At 41.4% G+C, this 9,370-nt stretch overlaps 2 protein-coding genes and 1 non-coding gene across 3 annotated transcripts; all 3 read left to right on the plus strand.

Moving 5' to 3' along the window:
* Window positions 1-4,203: 4,203 nt before the first annotated feature.
* On the plus strand, window positions 4,204-5,919 carry mos (v-mos Moloney murine sarcoma viral oncogene homolog). Its single transcript, XM_023818200.2, has one exon. It carries the CDS (start codon window positions 4,437-4,439, stop codon window positions 5,454-5,456), a length of 1,020 nt encoding a protein of 339 aa, XP_023673968.1. The 5' UTR covers window positions 4,204-4,436; the 3' UTR covers window positions 5,457-5,919.
* A 972-nt stretch (window positions 5,920-6,891) lies between these two features.
* Window positions 6,892-8,408, plus strand: rps20 (ribosomal protein S20). Its single transcript, XM_023818227.2, has 4 exons — window positions 6,892-7,045; window positions 7,461-7,560; window positions 7,784-7,857; window positions 8,197-8,408. The coding sequence occupies exons 1-4, from the start codon at window positions 7,043-7,045 to the stop codon at window positions 8,377-8,379; spliced, it is 360 nt and encodes a 119-aa protein (XP_023673995.1). The 5' UTR covers window positions 6,892-7,042; the 3' UTR covers window positions 8,380-8,408.
* On the plus strand, window positions 7,648-7,714 carry LOC111847253 (small nucleolar RNA U54). Its single transcript, XR_002839056.1, has one exon. It is a non-coding gene; the product is annotated as a small nucleolar RNA U54 (small nucleolar RNA).
* Window positions 8,409-9,370: the final 962 nt, after the last annotated feature.

A 9,370-nucleotide genomic window follows, 5' to 3' on the forward strand; every position in this document is an offset into this window, starting at 1 on the left:
AGAGACATGGATCTTTCTAGCAATCTACGTCTACGTTCAGTATAAGCTTCCGTGGTACAAAGTGAACCATATTGAATGTGTATGTTGGAAACACTCCTGCAATATTTTTTCGGTATTGGATCAAGCTGCTAATTTGTTCTTCGAAAGAAAAGCTCCTAATGGTGCTACAGACCTCTTGTTTTATTCTTGTTTATATATCTATATATACATATACATTATATATGTGTGTATATATGTTGTGTGTGGGTTGTTTTTTTATTTTTACAAAGTATCAAATTAAGCTGAACGAACAGAGATTTGCCTGTGCCGTATATTTTTTTACTGTGATTTGTGTGGTCTCATTCGGACTGATCGGTAACATCGCCAGACATTCGCATGCACTTCACGAGGTGTTACTGTCCCACCCAGCCTGCTCGCATTTATGGAGGGGGGGGGGGGTACACAGGAGGAAGTTCCTTCTTGAAAGGAAGGAGCATGGAGAAGGCTGTGATACTTCGCTTATATGAACTCTGTCGCAAAAAAATAAAACGAAATGACTCGTATGGATATGTCTAGAGATTGGGGATGTTGGAAAGGATGATGAATTACAGAGCTATACGTTCAGAGGGAAACTTCATTCCAGCCTCCTCGTCATCGTCCTTGTTCGTTCGTTATCATTGTTCGGCAATGTATGTTTCTGTTATTCACATTTCAGTAATGCCAGCCTGTGATTATACATTTTTGTGTTTCTAATCATGTATATTTTCCTTAAATGTATATTACAAACTACTGTTATATTTGTATAAATATAGACAAGAATTCATTATATATATTCATTATGTATGTGTATGTATATATATAATGAACTTTTGAATATGTGTATAAGCTGTGTAAAATAGAAATTAACTGCAGCTTTCCTCAATTTCCTAACATTTACATCATCCAAAGAGACAGATTATTTATTACCTGGCAAATAACAAGATTTTTTTTTTTTTCTTTTCTTTATTTTTTTTCATACCACTTTGCTGCTATGGAACAATAGAGCTGCGGTTTACAGCCTACAGTGTTATCACTGTGTAAACAGTATATGGAAAAAAAATCAATAAATATACAAGAAGGATTCAGTTAATCTCCTTGTTTACAGGACATTACGGATATTTGTACTTGTTTATAGGACAATCCACTTGCAGATGCTTATATAGCGATAGGTCATACTTCAGTATACATTAAAATTAAGATTTAGATTTGTACATTTAACCTCACGTCAGTCTTAAGTCTCCTTATTCTGGTACACAGGTTTCCTACCAGAAAGAGCCAGATAAAGTGCACTAGTGGCCAAAGTTGTGGAAACACCTGGTAGTTTTGGCATTACACTTTAAAAATTACTACACAATATCAGGGCGGTAATGTTTAAAAACAAGCAGAGAATGTTTACAAATATCACGCACTGTATGATTAAATAACTGGAGAAACAGTTGAATAAAGTTCTGCAATCTCTAAAAAAAATTGGAAGTGTTTCCACAATTTTAGCCACTAGTGTATATGGAAGTATTGTATGTCTATTCATTGTTCACCTATGTAACTGGTCAGGATTGGGGGTGGGAGGAGGGGCGGAGTCTATCCCAGCCAACACAGGACACAAGATTGGGGTTCACCTTGGACAGGATTCTTTTGTATGGTAACTATGAAATACTCTTATTGACACAATGTGGGGAGGACATGCAAACTCAAGACACAAAATGGAGATGGGATTTGAACCTCCCACCCTCAGAGGTGTGAGGTATCATTGGCAAGCACTGTGCCACCATTCATGCAATTTATTTTTCTACAAGACACGCACTGCTTGGGGGGGCGGAGCAGCCAGGGTAGCTGCCCAAAGCAGCTTCCAGTTTCCTTCAGCTTCGATGATGTTCCGAAATGCTGCAGGACAACTAAACATCTGCTGAAAATCAGTTCGTCGGCCACAAATTTCTCATTTACAAGATATTTAAAGGTCCTGGTCTGATATGGAGCTGGACAGATTTAGTCTCCCAACATGTTTTCTCAAAAAAATTCCTCACTTTAAACATGCTTGTATAATGATGATGATCATAATAATAATAAAATTATGATTACAATATCAACTCTAAAGAGGGCACCTGTAGTCAGGTAAAATTTGCTGAACCAAGGGGGGCGGGGGGTCACAGGAAATTGCATCACATTTTGCATGATCGTCTACTATCAAAAGAGACACTCAGTTAAACTTGCCAGCTGGGGGGGGGGGGGGGGGGTGCCTCTTGCCATAGTGCCCCCCCCCCTCCTTCATTACTGCACAGGTATCAGTTACAGTCCTTATTATCTAGGAAACTCAAGAAAAGCCTTGCTGCAATTATTTATAAGGGCGGCTTACACCTACATATTGTTCAGCCTAGCTACCTTCATGGCATATTATTAAAACTGGAAAACCAAACCACTACAGCAGGGGTCACCAACATGGTGCCCACAGGCACCAGGATGTCCCCGGGCACCAGGATGCCCCCAAGGACCACATGAGTCGCCGGCGGACCTGTTCTAAAAATAGCACAACTGACCAGTGAGCAGTGACTAAAATTAAATTTTATCCTGTTGCTATTCTTCTTGATCAGTGACTTCACACAGATGACTGTCATTAATCAATAATAATAATAATAATAATATATAACTAAAGGTAAACTGAGGAAATTTGTTAAGAAGAGTGTATCAAACTGGCAGCCCTTCGTATGGCTCAGTACCCGTGAAGTAACTCTCAGTTTCAAGGAAACCCCTGCACTACAGCATCCAAACCATTTCATCTCTATATGCACCCTTTTAGCGCAATTTTACAGAATACAGCTAACATGCAGTCTGAATAAGCAGCAGTCTGATCTACAGGTAACTGCTCTTGGTGCTGATAACCCTCATTTATACTGTATGTGTGACTTCAGCCATGTGAATGATTTGTGTTTCTGCAAACTTACACTGAGCAACAATGTAATTAAGCCACATACATGTTCATGCATGGCGTGAAAACATACAGGTCTACTGTTTTTAATAATGGATTCAACTTTGACAGTAATCTAGTATTAATTCTGTCATGCTGATCAGTTTTATTATTATTTGCTTAAATGGCAATTTTATCCAAAGTAAGTTGTATTTTTTATTATGTTATGCAGATATAATAGTTTAGCAGACCAACATAAATGCAGCACCGGCTGGTGCCACTAGAGACTTTGGACCCCATGAAAGCATATCATATTGGGCGCTGAACCCAGACCAATCCAATTATGTTCCAAGTTCTTAATGCCCCTGTTATTCAGGTGCCCCTGGAATTGTCTTAACGATTTATGTGTATATGTAATGTTTTTTCCACTTTGTGTATGGCTGTTGCATTTATAGAAGAGTAGTCATAAACAGGGATGGACAGCGGAAATGCGTACTTATGAGCATTTGCGCGGCTATGACAAGAAAATACCTTTCATTTTATCCTGTATACCGCAAATGAAGTAGAGTTAGCATATAAAGATGAAAATGCATTATATTTTGTTTTCATATCATCGCAAATGCACATAAGTACGCATTTACACTGTTACCACAATCGATTGTCGCACGTATCATTTTTGAAAGGTTAATGCGTACTTGTGTTCCAGTTATGTCCATCCCTGCTCATGAAGTAAATTGATTTATGATATAATTTCTGTGTGCCATTCATATCAGTATTATCTTTTCCTAAATAGTAATGTTTACGCAGCAGCAGGAATTTCACAAAAACCATCAAACAAAAAAACCATACTGTACAATTTGATCCTCTCACCTCAAATAAGTGGGCAGTCTATCCAGAACATGGTCGCGGTGTAGTATAATAATGTATATAAATAAATGTAGATTACATGGATTAACAGCATTTTTCGGACTTAGCCTGTGATGCATAAAAATTTCATACATCTGTAATTCTGCTCATTCCAAATAAAAAACTAAAAATAACGTTACCGAAATTTCAGAATTCATTTTATTGCGACTTAATATACACGTGTTTCGAGAATTAAACGAGGCTTAACCCCCTTACCTTACTGTGCCAGGCATCGGTTTTGAACCAGCAACCTTATGAACTACAGAGACACACAGCACTCCATTAATGTACCGGTGTTGGTCATTTATTGGATGTTGGTTGAGTTTCCCAAAGCCTTCTTAACGCTACGTCCTACCCTTTAACCCGTTTAAAGCGTTAAGAAGAGTTGGGGAAACTCACCCGTTGTCATTTGCTGTTCTTAATAACTTTGAAACATTTGAAACTGTGATCGCACGCTTAAATTGTCGGCTGTGTTAATGACTTAATCCTTACACGTTGCGTCAATTTAATTGTTTAATTAGTCCGCTAAGCGCAATTAAGTAGATTTACGGCTAATCACTCTGCCAGGAAAAAGTCGCACAAATCTCATGCAGTCTTTAGGCAAAAAAGAAACATGCCCTCCCCTATCCCAGTAAGCCGCCTCTTGCATAAGGGGTTTGGAGCCACACTTGAAGTGGGAGCCTGCAGCTCTCCCCTGACGAGGCATGGGAAGAACATCTCCCTCCGGGTGCCCCGGCAGAACTTCCCCACCAGATGTGCGCACAAGCTCTGGTCGTCCGTGGTCAATTGGAAAGAGCTGCGGCACCTGTGCCCCATCGGATCCGGCGGCTTTGGTTCCGTGTACAAAGGCCGGTACTTCGACGAAACGGTGGCGGTGAAGAAGGTGAAAAAGTGCGCCAAAAACAAGCTGGCGTCCCGGCAGAGCTTCTGGTCGGAGCTGAACGCGGCCCATCTGCGGCACAAAAACATCGTCCGAATCATCGCAGCCACCACCTGCATTCCGCCAAGTGTGGAAAACGAGGATAATATCGGCACGATCGTGATGGAGTATGCGGGATGCGTCAGTCTGCACCATCTTATCTATTGCAGCACCAGCGAGCTGGAGATGGAGAGGTGCATGAAGTATGCATTGGGCATATCGAGCGGCATGGACTTCCTGCATTCACATTACATCGCCCACCTGGACCTGAAGCCAGCCAATGTCCTTATTACCGAAGAAGATGACTGCAAGATCGCCGATTTCGGCTGTTCCCAGAAACTGGAGCCCTGCAACCACGCATATCCAGTTACCTCCCATATAGGCGGTACCTACACCCATCGGGCACCCGAAATCCTGAAGGGATCGGAGGTTACCCTAAAAGCAGACATCTATTCTTTTGCAATAACTTTCTGGCAGCTCATAACCAGGGATCAGCCGTATGAAGGGGAGCGCCAGGCTGTGCTGTATGCAGTAGTTGCTTTTGATCTGCGACCGAAGTTAACAGGCGAGGTTTTCATGGAGTCCAGCCTGGGTAAAAAGTGCCGGTCCCTCATCTGTAGGTGCTGGACCGGCGATCCAGCCCAAAGACCCAGTTCCAAGGAAGTCTTAAGCGAGATCGAGACCATGCACATGTCAACCTTTAAAGTGCCTTGACCAAGATCAAGTTGTACTTTTTAAATGGAAATGAGCATTGTTGAACTTGCGTTTTAGTGGTGCCTAAATTTTAACCAACGTGTTTGCACGACATGTTTGCTTTTCAGCCTAATTTACGGAGATGCCCTTTATATCCCTGCAAAAAAATCCATTATTGGGCTAAATGAGATTCACAAGCCAGGTCGTAAAATATAACACCGTTTTTACACGCTTCAATCGAACCTTTTGAAAAGATTTTGTATATCTTTATTTTCTATGTGATTTTGGTCATTGGGCGAAAAACTGTCCCCCCGTTCTGATTAATGTGATTAAATCTCGCAAAAGACGTCTCCTACTATTGATTATTTTGTAAAATGCTTGTTTGCTATTGTGGTTTTTGTACGTTTATCATGGGTGCTCGCTTACGACTCCCTAGAAAGACTTGTGTTGTATAAAACTTAATTAAAACACTGTTTTGTTTTAACTCTGCTGTTGTCAGTGTTTTAACTACGTGTTTCTCTTAAGCACCACAACTTAGAGAATTTGCATTTTTCTGCTTCTTGACTATAAGGATTCCTTTTAAAAATTCAAAATAATTAAATTATAGGCGCCAAATTTAAGGTAGTGCTCGGGTTACCGTACTGATTTCCGTATAATTTAAAAAATCTTTCAGGTGTTACTTGGGAACTTAAATGAAACAGACCGAAACAAAGTTTCTACCAGGTTTAAAATAAAGAATATAGGTTTGTATTTTCATGAAGTTAAGCTGTTATCGGCAGGGCTGCCAACTTTGGTCAGCGGGCCGGAGTAAGATTTTCAATTCAAGTCTGCATGTATATGTATGTAACAGTTTTATTACCGTGTAAATAGTCTGTAGGGTTTGCAAACTGTCCTAATGCTTTTGATGTAGCTAATTTTAGGTTTATAATGGAATAATAGATTTGCCGTAAGATTTCTCGTGTGAGTGTCATGCCAGATGCGTGAGAGTTGGCAACCCGTATGGGGGGAACTTTTTCTGAAAAGGTGCATGAGGGTAATTCAGGAATGGTGATATACTGACAAATATGCACAAACTACTAAAACAAACCTGACAAAGTTTCCACAAAACCGTCAGGTCAGGCAGGGAAGCATGCAGCACACGACAAAACACCTCAGGATCGCGCTTGGCAGCCCCCAGACTCCATAACAAACATTGTCGTCTCGCTTTTTTACACATCAGCTACACGCGCTCGCGTCCGCTACCGGTGTTATTTTTTTGTTTTTTTTAAAAGTGATCAGCGTCAAACCGGCTTTATGACGCGAGTTCCATTCCTGAGTCAGTTTCTCTGCTTATAAAGAATGGCTGACTTGAGAAGAGACCTGAATTAGCCGATCCTGGATCAGTATGGTCGGTTATCCGAAATTTTGCCGCCACGCGTTTCTGCATCGTCATTGGCAGCTGCGCTTGGGTCGAAGGTGACCAAGGACCCGTATGTCGTATATAATTAAACTGCAGGCCTTCATCCTGCCCTTTTCGTGAAGAGCTTTCAGGCGGCAGGTCTCGCTTCCTGGCTCACCGCTGTTCGCCAAAAACGTTTTACGAATAAGTCGGTCAGGAACGATTAAATATGGTGAGACGGTCACTTTTAAGATGTTTTGTAATACCCCCGCTTCTGCACAGATGTAGTATTTAATAAAACACGTCTTATGACTGTTCGGCCGCACGTGTTTCAAGAGTACTTAGTAGCTACTAGCATTAGATTAATTATGATGTGCCCAGATGGTTGTGTTTCTGTATTTTTATAATATTTAAACTAAGAAAATAAATTTGGCGCACACTGGATAACTGATTTTTACATGACTTGGCTTATTGTAATTACTCCGAGTTAAGGAAGACATTCCATAATGTGTGTAGTATCCACACTGCCTGCCATGCCCCTTTACCCATTCATAGGAACTTATAATAATTATGTTCGACGACTTAAGGATGGTATTATGGTGTCATACATGTATAAAATTACAAAGTGATATTCGTGCGTTCTTTAGGCCTTTAAGGACACTGGGAAGGCGCCGGTTGAAGCTGAGGTTGCCATTCATCGCATCCGAATCACTCTTACCAGCCGCAATGTGAAGTCCCTGGAGAAGGGTAAGACTATCGGGACTTTTTTCCCCACTTTCAGCGGACTTTTAATGGATTTCCTGACTTATGCTACAAAGTGTTGGTTTCCTGATTTGGCAATGAGGATGAAACTTGATATATGAAATATGCTGATTTTTCTATACGCTATTCTGAGCCATTGGTGATGGAAGACTAGAGTGGAATTGATTTGGTAGAAAGGAGATTACCTTTGGTGTATCTGTGTTTTCAGTGTGTGCTGACTTGATCCGAGGTGCCAAGGAGAAGAACCTTAAGGTCAAGGGGCCAGTCCGTATGCCTACCAAGGTATGTCTCAGTGTGGGATGTAAATGACTTTTGATGATGTGGTTAGGGGCCTTGTTCCAAGGCTCAATAGTTTAACCACTGCCAGCCATCGGATTTGAATCTGCAACCTTATGACCAGACCGACGTAGGCTACAGCGATACACAACACTCCTAATTTTTTGGATGTTGTGCCATTTGGTTGTCAGGTACAGGTGTTGTCTGCCTGACAGCTGAATTACCCAACATCTGCCTTGGCTATTCTTGGAATGGAAAAAAAACTTAACTACATTGTGTGGAGCAGAGAAGGGAGCCTTTTAGCTGATCGCCAACCTAATTACCTGTACTTCGCCTACCCTTCAGACCCTGCGCATCACCACCAGGAAGACTCCTTGCGGTGAAGGTTCCAAGACTTGGGATCGCTTCCAGATGCGCATCCACAAGAGGCTCATCGATCTGCGCAGTCCGTCTGAGATCGTCAAGCAGATCACCTCCATCAGCATCGAGCCCGGCGTAGAAGTTGAGGTCACCATCGCTGATGCATAAATTTCCCAATAAAAGATTGAAATGAGGAACTGACTGGGTTTTGTTTTTTTTTTACATGAAATTAAGTTTTATGTGTACAAGTAGAATTAAGTGATCAGTGGTCATTGTTGACACACCACAGCACACAATGAAGTGTCCTCTGCATTTAACCCATATATGACATCGTGACAAGAACTAAGAACTATACAAACGAGAGGAGGCCATTTGGCCCATAGCAGAGGGCAGCTAATTCAGTGTGCGGGGAGCAGTGCCTTGCTGGTCAGGGATTCAGACCAATCTTTCAATTACAAGTGTGCCTCCCTAACCGTTAAGCTGCCACTGCCCTCAATATTTAAGAGTTGTACTGCTTGGGATTTGCAACCAGGGCCTCGTTTGCCAGAGGCAGGGCTCATACCGCTGCACCAATGAGGGGTGCTACAGTAGTACATTAGGAGGTGTTTGTGCATATCCGCCGTGATCTTTGAGATGTCCAGATGCAGATGAGTGAAGCTGGGGGTCAGAGGTCAGCATCTTTTCATCCAGTGTCCATGGAGCAAGATTCAGTGGGTTAAGAACCTGGCTGAGATACTCATTGGAATGTGGCAACTCTGCCAATCATGGGATTCGAACCAGTAATATGAGCACACCGGTCTGAGCCATGCATTGCCTCAATTGTTAAAGCCTTCATTTTTGTGTGGGTCTTTCAAAGTCTATTGCTAGGATATGGCAGAGACACTGTGACACATCTAAATATTAATCTTTTTTTGTTGAATTGGTTTTTCAGATAATTTTCTAGTAAATAATACCTGTTGAGTCTGCAAATATGTTTCAAAAGATGAGGGGATATTCTGAAGTTAGTTTAATACTTTTAATATAAACTTGAACTGTAAAAGTAAGCAACGTTACAATGGATAATACAATCATATGGGTGTGAACATGTATGTCTTTTCCCCCTTAGGATATTTAAGACTGGACCAACTTTGTGTGGACCAGAACGGGTATACAGCTATGT

This window comes from Paramormyrops kingsleyae, chromosome 4 (genome assembly GCF_048594095.1).
Source record: "Paramormyrops kingsleyae isolate MSU_618 chromosome 4, PKINGS_0.4, whole genome shotgun sequence".
In the NCBI taxonomy this organism is placed as follows: Eukaryota; Metazoa; Chordata; class Actinopteri; order Osteoglossiformes; family Mormyridae; genus Paramormyrops; species Paramormyrops kingsleyae.

Bases quoted from the DNA above. Each gene is read 5' to 3' on its own strand.
- rps20 (XM_023818227.2), top strand. The intron at 7,561-7,783 runs GTAAGACTATCG...CTGTGTTTTCAG, and splicing joins TGTGAAGTCCCTGGAGAAGG to TGTGTGCTGACTTGATCCGA. The intron at 7,858-8,196 runs GTATGTCTCAGT...CCTACCCTTCAG, and splicing joins CAGTCCGTATGCCTACCAAG to ACCCTGCGCATCACCACCAG.
- mos (XM_023818200.2), top strand. From the start codon at position 4,437: ATGCCCTCCCCTATCCCAGTAAGCCGCCTCTTGCATAAGGGGTTTGGA.